Source organism: Molothrus ater, chromosome Z (genome assembly GCF_012460135.2).
Source record: "Molothrus ater isolate BHLD 08-10-18 breed brown headed cowbird chromosome Z, BPBGC_Mater_1.1, whole genome shotgun sequence".
In the NCBI taxonomy this organism is placed as follows: Eukaryota; Metazoa; Chordata; class Aves; order Passeriformes; family Icteridae; genus Molothrus; species Molothrus ater.
In genome coordinates this window covers 61,483,659-61,498,707 of record NC_050511.2, presented here as the reverse complement: position 1 = coordinate 61,498,707, position 15,049 = coordinate 61,483,659, and the positions used below count along the sequence as shown (strand labels likewise).

Here is a 15,049-nt window from a genome sequence, read left to right as displayed (position 1 = left end):
CAGTAAATGTTCTGGGTATTGCAGTAGTTGGTGTACATATTCAGTTCCTCATACATCTTTTCAGAGTCAACAGGAGACGCTTGAAAGAAATTGCAGGAATGGAAAAACGTTCACCACTGGTGACGTTCCAACAGAGATGTGAAAGCTGTCAGGGACTACTGCCAAAAAGATTCACTCTGAAAACTTTTAAATTAATACTGCAATTTAACCCTGACATTACTGGCATTTAGTACTAATATTGATGATGAAAAACTGGGCCAGAACTCCTTTTTTAAAAAAAGAGCTGTATGTTCAGTGGTGCAATCTGAATCACAGATTCACAGAATGGTTGGGCTGGAAAGGACCTTAAGGGTGATCGTGTTCCAACTCCCTGCTATGAGCAGGGAGTTGGAACTTCCCACTAGACCAGTTTACTCAGCACTTCTCACTAGACCAGTTTACTCAGAGCCTCTTCCAGTCTGACTTGAACGTTTTCAGGGGTGTGGCATTCATAGCTTCTCTGGACAGCCTGCTCCTGTGAAGAATTTCTTACTAATACGTAATCTAAACCTACTGTCTTTCAGCTTAAAGCCATTACTCTGTCTCTGAGGGTGAAATGCCAGCTAACATCAGAAGAGTGGCAGATCTTGATGCTTAGCAGCAGCCTCCATCTTCTCAGCTGTGAGAATGTCTTGCTGGATTTCTCACCATTGTGTGTGGACTGGCATGTGGGCTGACTACATGATTTGGAGTGCTGCACATGGCTTATATAGACCAACGCTGAGCGCTGTGACTTGGCTTTTTCTTTCCTTTATTCCCAGAAGCTGCACTTGACCTTGCTGTAAATGTCATTAGAAAAACTGTGACAGGGATCAAAAACAACAGTCAAACAAACAACTAAAGAACATAAGCAGAAAGCTAGCAATATGGTTAAAATAATAGAGACAAAGATGTGTATGAAAGGAAGGGAAATCAATCTCCAGTAAATTGAATCAACTTTTCATAACAATGCAACTTATAATCTTTATGGTACTGTCCCATAAAGGTCCTCCTGCTTCACAAAAACATTTTGAAGCCTGAACTATCCTAGATTAATGGCTGAATCCATATTGCCATTGTTACAGCCCAAAAATTTTGATAGCTGGTTAAAAATACTCAAAACTACATTAAGGCATTTTGCAGAGCTAAGCTGCAATTGGCTTTGTGAGACGCGATGTTTAATCACATTAGAGGAGGCCTATGTGGCAGGAGCAAAATTATCTGTATAAAATTCAAGAAGAAATGTACTCATTATTGTGTACTTGCGGGTGAAGATAGGATTTGTAATACTGTTTATAGCTAAGTTTGCCTGAAGATCATATGACACACTTTAAAAACTTTCAAAATTTCAAAGTTCTCAGTTATTCTGGCTTCAATATTGTAATGTATTTCTTGTCTCAAGCTGAAACTCAGTTAGAAGATTTCAGGTAAAAATAACCATGGCCAAGAAGAGTTAAAAGATCTATGTTTGTCCTGATAATGTGAAACTTGCTTACAACAGGTTGGGAGAAGTCATCTGAGATACAGTTCATCATGCTAAGACCTGAATTTCATTAGTGAGATGCCAATGTTCCATTGTTATTGTGGAAAAAAAACTAATCAAAACACAACATTTGAGGCTATACTTAAAAATTGTGTTATAGATCTGAAACATAACTCAGATGAAAAAAAGGGAACACAAATCCATAATGATTCAGGCTGAAGAAGCATTGAGAAAGAACAAGGCAAAATAATGTGCAAATGGAGTTAAAATGTGGTTCCAGGCTGAGAAGATCATAATCACGCTCAGTCTTTGAGCCTAAGGCCATCTTTAAACAAATATCATATCCATAAATGTCTGGTATGTATTGCAAAATATTACCATCTTTGCTGTATTCTGAATGATGGAAAAAGGAAGGGTGTTTCAAACAGAGGAGTTAACTAAAAAATGAAGTATATTTCTAAATATAGATAGATATATATAATGACCTAAATATCAGAATCAATTAAGTAACTTTGTTTTCAAGAAATAAGCAAAACCAAATCAAACATTTATTTGATCTAAAGCACTGGAGAAATTTGGGGCTTTGGGTTATAGGCTGCAAAAGTAGTAGAGAGTATTTTTAAAAAATACACAGTGCTTAGCTTTGAGTAGCACATTTGCTTTATAAGTTTAAACTACTTAGAGTAATGACACATACACACACACACCCCCCCATATATATATATATATATGAAATATAGTTCTGAGGACACTGATAATTGCCTTCCTCAGAAAATGGTCTTCCTTTTTGAGATGTATAGTTAATATGCTGGAATAAAGAAGACATTCTTGATCTCCTGGGGTTTCTGTTTGAAGTAACAAATAATTCTGTTTGTTGTCACTGTTGTCCTGTTTTATTTTAGCTTTCAAAATACTGAAGCAATATAGCACAAAGAAAAATTTTCAGATATCCTTGTTTATAAGGCTAATAAATGTTTATTTATATATTTAGAAGTATTGTTCTCATCTGTACAGGTGTTAAATCCATGTTATTGTTAAGTATTGAGATTGAGTCTGTTTGAATGCAGCTTGAGGTTTTGCTGTGATCTTTCTGCCAAATTCTGTTTCAACTTTAACAAATTAATTTAGCTCAAGTAATTCAATGTGCAGAATGACTCACAGTGCTGTAAAACTGCTTATGGTGACCTGATCTGAATTAATTTTAGAATAATCCCACGCTGCCTGTTCAGCATAGCCATTTACTGTCTTGCCAGCCCAGACAGATTTTGCCCTGAGGACAATTCATGTTTCTGCAACTAAACAGGTGAAGATACTTTGACCCTTTTCTTTGTAAGCAAATCTACTTGCTGGTTGCATAAAAAGGAGGCAGGTTGGACAGATTTGGTAATGATACAATTTTAATGTAAGGAAAGTTTATGCTGGCTTTTGGGGATTAAGAATTAGGAGACCTGTCAGTATGATACTTGAAACCACTCAATGCACGGACAGTAAAAACACAGCACAAGCCACATGGAGGCTTGTGTACGCTCCTCCCAGACTACAAGCTTCCATGTACTTATGTACTTATGTACTTCGTTGCTGAAGGGAATATGTCTATATAAACAACAAAATTCTGGTCTTTTTTTTCTTTTTTTTTAATAGGAAAATGTGATCACTGGTTAAAATAACTTTCATATAAAGGTATGAGAGTAGTTCAGTATATTTAGTAAAGTAAGATCTTCTGAATACACTGCTGTAGTCTTCCTGTATCTGCTGGTTTTGTGAAACATCATCACTTTAACAGAAAACTTATCTGAAAAGCAGCTTATTTTATGTTTTAAGTATAAGGTGGAAATAGAAAGAGTCAAACACAAGGCAGATAAATATATAGAAATATATTTCAGCCTTTTTCACTGACCCCAGCATAGTTGGCGAACAAAATTATTTTTTATTCTTTTGATTCCTGTTCATTGAGTAAACTCATTATTTACAAGAAACAAATCTTTTACAGAGTTTTCATTTTAGCCAATTCCTTGTTTGATTTAAAGACGTCAACTCAGATATTTGGACACATAAACTTGCTCCAGACCTTGATCCATTTGAGCTTTGCTACCTCATGCTTTTGCTTTCAGGTAGTTAGAAGCTGATTATTTGTATTCACTGTGAAGGATCAAAGTCAGTTACTTATGTGTCATTTTCTATCTTAAAACATTTTGGTTTATTCTTTTTGCTATGACTATCTATGGCTTTTTTTCTGGTTCTAAAATGTCACATAACTGGCTGGAGGAGTCACACAGGACTCCTCAGAAATAACCGCCAGTGGTTCAGAGGTTATTTTGGCTATTTTCTCAAATGTTCTAGATTGAATTCCCAAAGCCCTGATGATTTGGAAGGACCCATTTTATCTCAGTATTTTTAATTTTCCTCATATTCTGTTCAGCAAAAATTATACTGTCAAATGCCTGGTTGCAAACTTTATTAGGGAAGTTAAACATAGAGGCCAAATCCTCCATTGTGAGAAGGGTCTTTTTAAATGAAACCTGAGAGTACACTGCACAAAGGTATGGCTCACTCTACACAAAAAGATTTCTTTTGCTTGTTTGTTTCATGGAACACAAAAGATTTGTTCTGAAATCACACTGCTGGTGTGCTTTTAATTAAAAAAGAAATATCCAAAAATGCAATGATGGGGCTACTAGTACAGCATGCTATGATAAGAAAACTTTCTCTTCAATTTAAAAAAAGACGAGAACGGCAGACGAGCTGAGGGTTCGTTCCACCATACCTGGCGGGTCCTGCCGGGCCAGGCCCTGCACTCAGTACCCGCCGCTGCCCAAGGACAGAGCCAGTGACGAGGCCCGCATTTCCCGCAGCGCTTTCTGTACATGTATGAGGAAATCCCACTGAACCTTCCCTCCACAAAGTTACTGCGGGTCGGGGATGATGCCTGCTGCACAGGGAGCCGCCTCACATTCCCACCTTCACCCGAGGATCTGGGTGTTTCCCGGCCGCATGGGGAGCTCAGCAGCCGGGCGCTCACACTCCGCCACTCGCGGCCTCCCACCATCCCGAACGAGAGCCCGTCCCGGCCGCAGGAACAGGTGGGGCGGAGGGCAGGGCACACCTCGCCTGCCGAGCCCTCACCTGCATTGCCGCGCTGTCTGTGTGCGAGCCGCTGCTCCCCCTGCACCTCGCCCAGAACTTTTTTTGCCAGGCTTCGCGCCGCCCGCCGCCATCGAAGGAGCACCCAGGTTGTGGGCTTAGGATGGCAAACTTTCTGCCCAGCTGGGCCAGGGTGGCAGCTTCGCCCTCCCTTTCTCTTCAACATCACGGCTGCAGCACCATCCTCCCTCGGGCGCGCCACGCTGAGCGGGGGGCGGTGCGGCGGAGCCCTGCGCTCGTTCCGGCAGCGGGCGCCGCTCCGTTTCGGTCCGCCCCGCACCGGAGAGAGGGCGACAGGCTCCGTCGCGCTCTGCTGCTGCCGCTGCCGCTGCCACCACTGCCCCCATCGCAGAAGGAGAAAGATGGAGCCGGGCAAGGAGCCCCGAGTGACCACAGGGGAGAAGCCCAGCGAATCAGAGCCGGCAGTTTCCTTCCAGGCCCGGCTGTGGAAGAACCTGCAGCTGGGGGGCAAGGGCCGGAGCGGCGGCGGGCGGGCAGCAGCCGAGCGCCGCACTGCGGAGCCCCTCGCCCCGCCGCCGCCGGCCGGCAGCAAGGGGGACGTCCAGCCCGGCGGCAAGTGGAGCGGCTTCAAGCGACGGCGGCAAGTGCTAGACCGCGTCTTTTCGTCCTCCCAGCCCAACCTATGCTGCTCGGCCGCCGAGCCGCTGGAGCCGGCCGGCGAGTCCGGCTCCGCCCTGCGCCGCCTGCGGGAGCATTTGCTTTCCCAAGGCAAGGGGCCGCCGCCCGGCCGCCGCCCGGAGCCCGCCGCCGGCGCTGAGGGGCCGGCGGGTGGCAGGGAGGGGCGCCGGCCCGGGGCGCACCTGTCGCACCAGAAGAGCTCCTCGCTGCCCAGTACCGCCTGCCTGGAGCAGCTGCTGCAGGGATCACCCGCCGCCGGCAGGATCCAGGACCAGCGGACGGAGGACGGCGATAGCAGCGCGGTGAGTGCCGGCCCGCGTCGCCTCTCTACGTACGGGGCCGGGTCGGCAGGTTGAGCGGGAGGGGTGGTAATCCTTGGGGAGGGGAGAGGAGGTGGGAAGGGAACTGAGGTAAGGAGAGGTGGGAGGACGGCCGCTGGGGAAAGGAGCTGAGGTGAGGCGAAGGACGGCCACGGCTGAGTCTCAGCCCTCGTCCCGCTCGCTCGCTATTGAAGAGAGCCCTTCGGGAGCTGGCTCCGGTCCCGCTTGCATCCCGCGTCGCAGCCCTGCATTCACTCCCCCAGCACGCCGTGACAGGCGGTGTCGTGGGCCCGAGCCGGGGGAGCACCGCTGCCAGGCGTGCTCCTGCTCCGCTGCAGGAGCGACCTCCCTCAGACCTTCATTGCATAAACCATGCAGAGGAAGGGTGTCTCGGAGGCTGGAGTTAGGCTTCCCCCGCTCTCACGCCTCGCAGGTCTGTGAGAGCCGCCTCTGCTGGTGTCTGCTCTTAACACATGCAGCACGGCTTTTTTGATCTCGGCTTTTTTGCTTGTTTGGTTATCCATATTTGAATTACTATGTCTTTTGATTTCTGCAAGACACACAAATGACAACCACTAGTACACATTTAATAGATTGTAGGTAATTATTTGGCTGTGTACTGTCTCATGCAGCTGTCAGTTCAGTCTAGGAGACTCGTGCTGGTTGTTGGGAGAAGGCAGTAAACAAAGCCATAACTCTTCCAACTGTCAGTTTTTAAATTGTGCGGTGAAGCTACTGTTCATAGGGACTGCTGAATCTTGGAATAAATTTACTGCAAGAAAAGTGCAAAACATATGAGTATTTTTGGATCTTGTGTAATTCTAAGCAGTCATCCACCTTTCTTAGGAATAACTGACTAATGCATATTATTATAAATTGTCTTAGGTCATAATCAGGGAGAAATGAGTAGCTGAACTAAAAGATGTGCTCTGTGTGTTGTCAAAAATAAGCTGTATAAATGCATCTAGCTGCTGCCAGAGCAGTACCTATACTAATGAAGGATGACAGTACTTCTGCAGCGATTTGCAAGTGTACCTTGAGGTCAGTGGTAATGTCCCTCTGCAGAATTCAAAGGAGTTTGTCTTCACAAATATGGGACCTAGAGGTAACTTTATGTCATGGGGTTGCTTTGGTTGTAATCACTGGCCTAACTAGAAACTACTGTGGTTATCTCTTGTATAATGCTTATAAAGGGTTTAGATCATTGCTTATTGAGATGGGATTATTGTGACAAGTGTCTCTAAAGTGGGCATGCAGTAGTTAATTCCTTCCTCCCCAAACCACTGGCTCACAAGAATGTATTGCATATTTTAAGTACTTAAGTACTATTTTTTGAGACAACAGGACATTATTCTGCTTTAAAGACTGCTGCATCTAGCGATATGAAAATGTGTGACTTTCTCCAGTGTTGTTCTGCTGTTGTGTTTAGTAAACAATTGTAAATGTTTGTTTACAAAACATGTCAAATGCTTTTTAGTTGTAAGGGCATTACTCTTGTTTAGAAAAAGATACAGTCATAGCATTTGGAAAGAATACTGCCAAATCAAATCAATTTAGGCTTCCTAACACTTACTTGTTTTTAATTAGCAGGATTATGACCGATTCCTCCAAGTGTTTTCTAGTATTAATTTGGGCTGTGCCTGGATACCAGACATGCTGGTTTTGATAATAAAAATGCTTGCGTGTGTGTTGATGAAGTTTGCAGAGCTGCTGATTGTGTTTGTTTCGGAGCGATGATCCGCAACAGAATAGCTTTTCTGCTATTTCATAATAACACATTCACTGCTTTTCTCAACTCTAAAGTATAATCTTACTTGGGTTATTAAATCTAGTTTAATTCACCAGGTTCAATGAGTTATTTGGGGAAGTAAGACTCCAATTATAAAGCATTGTTGTTTGTCTTCAAGTATGCCTGGTACTCTTCAGTGTTAGTTATTTGCACAGTGTTAATAGAGCAAGGACCTTCCACTGTGGGTGGCTGGAGTTTCCATTTCAGTGTACCTCAGGAGTCAATTCTTGCATGCTTACAGGCTGTACCCCAGGGCAGAAAAGTCCCTGCCTAACCTCAGTCATGGCCTATACACCCTTCTGAGGATTTGGTTTTACACATCTGGTTGCATGAGTTTGGAATAACTTGCATTTTTCAAATCCAAGTTTTACTTACACCACACGCTGATTTTAACAACTACAGGAAACCAACCTCCAAGCAAGCTATTCCCTTTCCCCCTGTGCCCTCTGACAGTGGAGGAACAGTAAGAGATTATGAGTTAAATTAACAATTTACTAAAATCACAATAACCACAGCAATATCAGTAGCGAGAAAAGTATATATAAAGAGGGTGTCCCACCCACAAAAGGGCATTTATCATTGGGAACAAAAGAAAAAGTGCTTCCCAAAGACAGTGCCTGGTATGTACTTAGACAAAGGCAGTATGGCCATGAGAGTTCTGGTGGCTTAATGCTCTCATCCCCCAGCCCAGTCTAAGTAGGTACAAGCAAACCCCTCTGAATCTTGCGCCATGCTGCCACCTCAGACTGCTCCAACATGTTCTGCACAGCCTTCTCTGGCCCTGCCACCACTCACTCAGCTCTGTTGGGGCTTGGGCTCTGAATGGCTCAGCTGAGCTTGTGCCACTTCTCTTTCTCTTTTCTAATATTCCCTGGAGCAGTTGTCTTGGACTTGGCATTGCTGTCCTTCAGTACCACATCTTAAAGCCACAGCTCAGAGGAACGGGAAAGGGACTGACAGTGAAGAGGGGCTGGGTCCACCTGGCTTACCCCCATACCTTCTCCCTGGAGAGAGCCAGGCAAGATGGTGCACTTCCCCTGCTGCTCGTTGGCTTTTCCTCCTGGGACCACAGAGATGATGTGTGTGGTATGGAGTAAACAGCATTAAAAGCTCCATTCAATTTTTTTTCTGTAACCAGGACACAACAGCACAGACTTACAGCAGTGTCTGGGTTTTCATTGTCTTTCAGTGCAGCCTTACACGCCCAAAGATTAAAAAAAAAATATCAGAATCATTAAAATGAGATTAAATTACCTAATGTAAGTCAACATAAAATTGCAACTTCTTTTAAAACATATGTAAAATTTTATTGAAATAGAGAGCAAGCAGATGCTACTGCCTCACTTGGATCAAGACTGTTGAATTCTTTAGCAAATCTGCACGCGAAAAGATCTACTACATTTCTTAAGGGAGGTGGTGGAGAGAAATAAAATCCCACAATAAGTCAATTTTTTTGTGCTTCTAAGCTGAAATAAGACAGTTGTCAGTTGTCATCAGTGAGAGGGAGCATGAGTTAGTGGGTGGGAAGACTTACAATGTAAGATGTTATCATGAAATGTACATATATTTAGCATAATCAAGCAATTTGAATTTTATTTGAACTCATTAAAGTGTGATATAACACTATTGCATTGGGCATGGACAGTCTAGCAGAGACCTAGTTTTTTCAGTATTGAATAAAGCTTCTGTTGCATTGAATTGGATTAGTATCTTGGTTTGAGCAGAATGGCACAAATAGAAGTGTAGTCTTATGCAAACAATACCTATTATATTTGAGTGCTAAATACTAACATAGTTCTTCAGTGAAGACTGAATATTCTTGGAGCTGTCTGTGAATATTTTTGGAAAGGGCATTTTAAGTGTTTATTGGCAGGAAACTTAGGTTTCTTTTAAACAGTAACTGAAATGTAAATGTGTGTTTTTAGGACAAAGAAACAAACACGTGCAATTATACATAATCCTTCTTCCAGTTTCCAAAGACTATGAGGCAGGTTTCCTTGGCCAAACTTTTCATAACTTTCTACATGGCAGCCAGCCACTGTCATGTTGCTGAGAGCCACGTGTGTGCTGCATCCTTGAAGGACTTAGATGATGGTGATGGAAGCCTCCTGGGGTGTCCCCTGGACAGGAGATGACAGCAACACTCCAGGAGCAATGCTTCACAATGCTTCCAGTGTCTGAGTGTGCTGCCATGGCCCAAGGCAGTGAGGCAAGGGTTTTTCTACTTGTCCCTTTTAATTTTCCTTTCCATGCCAGCTGGAGCATGAATTTATCTGACAGTGCCTGTGCCAGCATGGCCTTTTTCTTTAATGTGAGGCATAGCTTTGCATGAAAAGTTTTATATCACTTATATTTTATCACAGTAATTTAGTAAAAACCAGGAGGGTGAAAATATCCCTGTTTCTTAAGATTTGCAGTAATAGAGACCCTATAGGTGTTTCACTATCTTATTCAAAGAACATGGATCTGGTCATGTCATATTGAATCAAAACTGAACATGAAGAGGGCTTAGGGAGAGGGTTCTTGGTTGAAGGGATATCCAGACTGCAGTCTGACTGTCACAGTGAGAGCTCTTGCAGGCACTTCTCTCCAGTGTGTTTTTTTCAAAAATAACAATAAATCTGATAACAACAAATTTTGTAATTTCATGACTTCTTAAAATGTGTCCAGGTTGATCTATTACACTGAAAGACTGGACAGGTTCTTAACACCTTCCATCAATGTTTCCAGTTCTGTGAGTGGCTATGTGAATAACTTAGAGATGTGGAAGAACACTGCGGTTATTGCACAAGGAAGATGGGGGCTGGCTAGCTCTGCTGCTCAACCTCTAATTTCTTAGCCATAAGAAAGCAAGTTTCATTCATTTTGTGGCACATGAAGCTATTTGTTTCATTAATAAGCAGGGAAACAGTGATCTAGAATATACTATACAGACTGATGAGAGATGAGATGAAGTGAAAAACTGGAGATGCATCCAGATACAGGGTCTTTCCCATTCTTACAAATAAAGATAACTATTAGTCAATAAAGTTGATGTAAGAGGGTGAAGCATGTGGCACAGGAGGAGGACCTGCAGAAAAAAGGGGAGTTTAGTGAGCTGGGTTGTATAAGGAGACATTGTACTTACAGGGCAAAGAGTGTTGTCTCGTACTGGGATGCTGGAAAAGAGAAAGGAAATCTTAGTTAGTAGAAAGGAGTAAGTACAGGTTGAGCTGGGAAGAAGCCTGAAGAGAAGAGAAGGAAATTTGAATTTAGTGTGGAGTGGGATGCAGAGCCAATGAAGACCAGACTGGCATACCATGCATGTTTCTCTGCCTATACCAGAATGAATCTATAATTGGTTTAGAGCTGTGTGGGTCAGTGAAGTTACACAAGGGAAAAATTTAGTTTGTTTGTTCTAATTGGCGTATGTAATTGATCCAGCCAAAGAAGGAAAAAGAATGAGAAAAGACAAAAGCCTGAAATGTCAATGAAAAGCTACACAGATAATGTCATCCAAGAGGATCTTAATTGCTACTTTAATTTCACTGAGAAAGATGAAGGTGGTGAGAAAATTTGAAAACTGCTGACTGTCAAGGATTAATTACCTTTTCCTGACACAATGCTAGTACGAAACAGAGTTGGAGAGAGCCATTTTGCACAGGTATTTGGAACATGATTTGAGAGCAACATAATTCCGAAAATGGAGAGGGTAATATTTTAGAAACAGGAGAGCACTTGCTTTTAGTGATTCTGGTAAAATCTTAGTCTCTACTAAGCTTTGATGCAGAAACTTCTGAACTAGATACAGGTTGGGTTCAGACCGAGTCACCTTTTCATGATATGCTAATGCAACACGAAAGAGTTTTTTGTTTGAAAGTTTTACATAGACAAGATTAGTAAGGAAAAGCAATAAACTACAGAGGAAGTCCTGACAATAAATGAGGCTAAGATTTCTGATAAGAGAAAATGCAAAGAAAGAAGAGCAGGAAAGGCAAAAGCAGTATCGATAGAAACTCGGTAATGTTGGGACAGGGGCCTACGTGTGCAGCTTCAGGAGACCTCCTGCTGGTAGTTCTGAAGGATTTGAAGGCGATAGCTAAAAAAAAGAAAAATTCCAAAAGCAAAACCAGTTGAAATAAGTTAATGACCTATACTATACTTGAGCCAGAAGCAGAAATCCACAGGATTTATTTTACCAATGAACGAGACAGCCAATCTGGCACTGCAGGATTTTTCTGCAGCGTAGGATACATATGTAAAGACAGGAGATTGACTTCCTGTCTACCACAATCTATTCAAAATCTAGGTTCAAGAAAAAAATGAAGGATTTTATAGAAAAATGTGAGAATGCTTCCTTTTAAATGATGGGAAAAGAGAAAGAGTCTGTTTTAATAGCAAATAGTATCATTTATTTTTTAATTCTGGAATGTTGATAAAATTGAAAATCAAAAATTCTGCAATACCTTTCAGTAGTGTGCATTATTAAATCCTGGAAGAAATTTCTGGAAGAAATAGAAGAAAGGAGGACTCCTGTACTTGAAAGTAAATGCCTAAAAATAAATATGTGGTATTAAAAATGAATAGATTGAAGCATATTTAGACCAAGAAATCTGATATGATAGACTCAGGAAAAAAGTATGTACCCTAAACTCAAATGAGCTGTTACAAAAAAAGTAACTTTTTCTAAAGCGTGGCTCCTCACAACTTCTATGACTAAAATCTGATATTGTCAAAACATAAAATAAGTTGGAAGAGATGATATTTTGCACATTTTTGTACAGATAAATGCAGTCAGAGGATTCCAAACATGACAATGCTTTTGTTGTTAAGAAGTTTAAAATTTTGATATGCAAATAATGTTTTCATATTAGTAACTAATTACTACTTGCCATTGACCCTTTATTGAAAGTGCAAACTTGAAACACTTTTCATGTATTTTCTTATTTTTTGTTTTTTGAGATCAACACATAGAAAAACAAAATAAGGGGAAAAATCCCCAAGCTTTAAAAAGGATGTTTTCTCAATTTTTACATTAATATTTTTAAAAGAAACCTTCAGAAGAACCAAGCAGCAAAATCAAGAATTCAAATCATCCCTTGATAGTTAGACTTTCATGAGACATTTAGGACCCTGAAGACGGGGAGATTTTTATGGGTGATATAAACAGATATTTATCATATTGGAAGTTCCTCTTACATTTTCAGACTGCTTTTAAATGCCTGAATTCCTGTTTCCATATGCTCAGATTTAGTATATTTGAAGACTGAGTTTATTTGAGGGTCTCGGCTGATGTCGAGCAGCCAGACCAAAGTAGGAAGTCAGATTGCTGCACAGAATGTGAATGGCAGAGCTTGTGCCTGCTTTGCTTTCAAGAGTTTATGCCTGCTTTGCTTTCAAATATACTCCCAGCACTCAGACAGTGCTGGGAGTATATTTGTAAATTTCACAGGCTTAAGCTAATCTTAGGTTCTTTTGCTTACAAGAAAAGCAAAAGTATTTACCTTGGCTTTAGATCTGAATGAGAAAAGAAGTGGCGTGTGAAGAAAGAAGCTCTGTTATGAACATTTACAAATACATGTGTGCTTCCAGAAGTATTCTTGGGGCTTCAAGGAAACACAGGAAGAAAAAGACTTACAAAAAAGAGTAAGTGCTTTTAACAGGTTAATTGAAGTAATTGCATGGTCTGCTTCTGATGAGAGCCTGTGTGAACTTTTCTGTCAGAATACTTCTCGTCATCATAAGTAACTTAATAATTTAATAACTGGTTTTCTCTTTGGTGTTTAGGGTTTTATTAATTTATTTAAAAAATATTTTCTGCTGCGCTTTTCCTGTCCTGTGGTTTTCTGTCCTATTTGGTTTGTAGATTCCAGTAGCATCAAGGCTCCTCTGTTAATAGATAATAGGTTTCTGTGGGAGGGATGCTAATCCAACATGCTGGGAAATCTGCTGGGAAACTCCCTACAATGATTTCACCAAGTCTTGTCTTTCTCTTCAGTTTCTATGGTAATACTATACTTTTCATCAGTGTCCTGGTGGTAAAGGCAATTTAATTAGTAAACATCAACTTGTCTATCTAGTATTGTAGCTTCAACAGTAAGGATTTTGGCTTGGGTTAACCAGCACTCGAACAGTTGCAAGTTCTCTTTGCAGTTTATCTGGCTGGGGCTAAATTTAGCTCCACAGTTCAGCTTGAAGTAAATCTCAGCCATCTGCAGCCACCAAGGTACATGATACCCAAAACAGAAGCTATTTTGGCCAAAATTAGGAGGCATTATTCTGCTTTTGGAAAACTGTACAGCTTATGGTTTAAATGATAATAAATGCTGAACTTTGCAGTGTTGTGTCATCCAAAATGAAGTGCAGTACAAATTTGCTTCATTAGGTGGAACAGTCTCAAAAATAACCATCTTTCCTTAAAGGAGCTAACTCTTCCATTGTAGAAGTTTTAATGTATGTCTTCGACATTAGCCTAATATTATGTACATATTTAAACAGATAGATAATTTTAATAATAATAAATAATAATTTTCCTCATGCAGTATGAGTGAGTACTCTTCTACTATTGTACGATTTATTTTGTACTATGAATGAGTATTCTTGTAATATTTGAACTTGAAAGACAGGTACCTAATTACCTATTAACTAACTAACCTAACCCAATTTGGATTTATTCCACTGAGAGATTTTTGGACCTTCCATGTGAAGATTTTTGTGCAAATAAATAAACAAGTGTGTGTGTACATTCTTATCATAGAATCATCTAGGTTGGAAAAGATCTTTGAAGTCATCAAGTCCAACCTATGACCCAACACCACCTTGTTAACTAGACCATGACTCTAAGTGCCATGTCCAGTCTGTCCTTTGATGCTGGCAAGGGTGGTTATTTACAGACATGAACGAGACGGGGCTGCTGGCAAAGTGTCTCGAGCTGTTTATTTTTTAGCATCAGTTTCATTACATGATTATGACAATGGGAAGATGCCAGCAGCTCACAATCCAGGCAGCAGGCTAAAAAACTTAATGTTGCAATATACTTTACAAGCTTCTTGACCAATTGCACAAAGCAAAAGCATATTGACAGTAGTTCTATCTAATCACCATAAGCACACGTACCTTTGGTTAAAACAATGCTTGCTTATTTCAAATACGATACCTGTTTGTAAGAGACAACACACAGAGCTCCATTCTTAAGCTTTAACATTCCTAATATCTTGCTAGATCAACTTTCTGCAGCTTAGAGAACTATTTAGACAAGCATTAATACACAGGCTTATTGTTTGATTTGCTCTTGCTTTTTCTACAGTTTAAAAATTTTTTCTGCTGACCTAACTCATGACTGTTTAGCTCTACTCACAATTCTGCTGTATCTGAGACCTGCCTTTTGTAGCTTTTCCAAAACCCTCTAGTTGTACGGATTCCCACAATTCCCCCTCTCTTTTCACCCAAAAAGAAACTTTCACAATCGTGTCATTTATTACTTGCGTTTCGTAGCCTTACTATAATATTTTTGCTTATTATCTGCTTAAAGCATGTTCTTGTTGGCACTAATCATTGCTATATTACAACACAGCAATTTAATGCTGTGAAGGTCCAGTCAGTGGAAAGGGCATAAATTTCACCTGACAATAGTTACAAGTCATTGTTCGAAGAACTCTTGACAATTCCAGGATCTTAATT

The 15,049-nt window shown here is 41.1% G+C and overlaps 1 protein-coding gene across 2 annotated transcripts in view; it reads left to right on the top strand.

Moving 5' to 3' along the window:
- The first annotated feature begins 4,846 nt into the window (after nucleotides 1-4,846).
- MCTP1 (multiple C2 and transmembrane domain containing 1) overlaps nucleotides 4,847-15,049 on the top strand; it is a 211,801-nt gene continuing 201,598 nt past the window's right edge. The window contains exon 1 of one of the 2 annotated variants that reach the window (XM_036403021.2): nucleotides 4,847-5,583. In XM_036403021.2, coding sequence (XP_036258914.1) covers nucleotides 5,005-5,583 — 579 coding nt within the window. In that variant the 5' untranslated portion in view covers nucleotides 4,847-5,004. The remainder of the gene's footprint in view (nucleotides 5,584-15,049) is intronic. The other variant, XM_036403020.2, reaches the window with a different exon arrangement.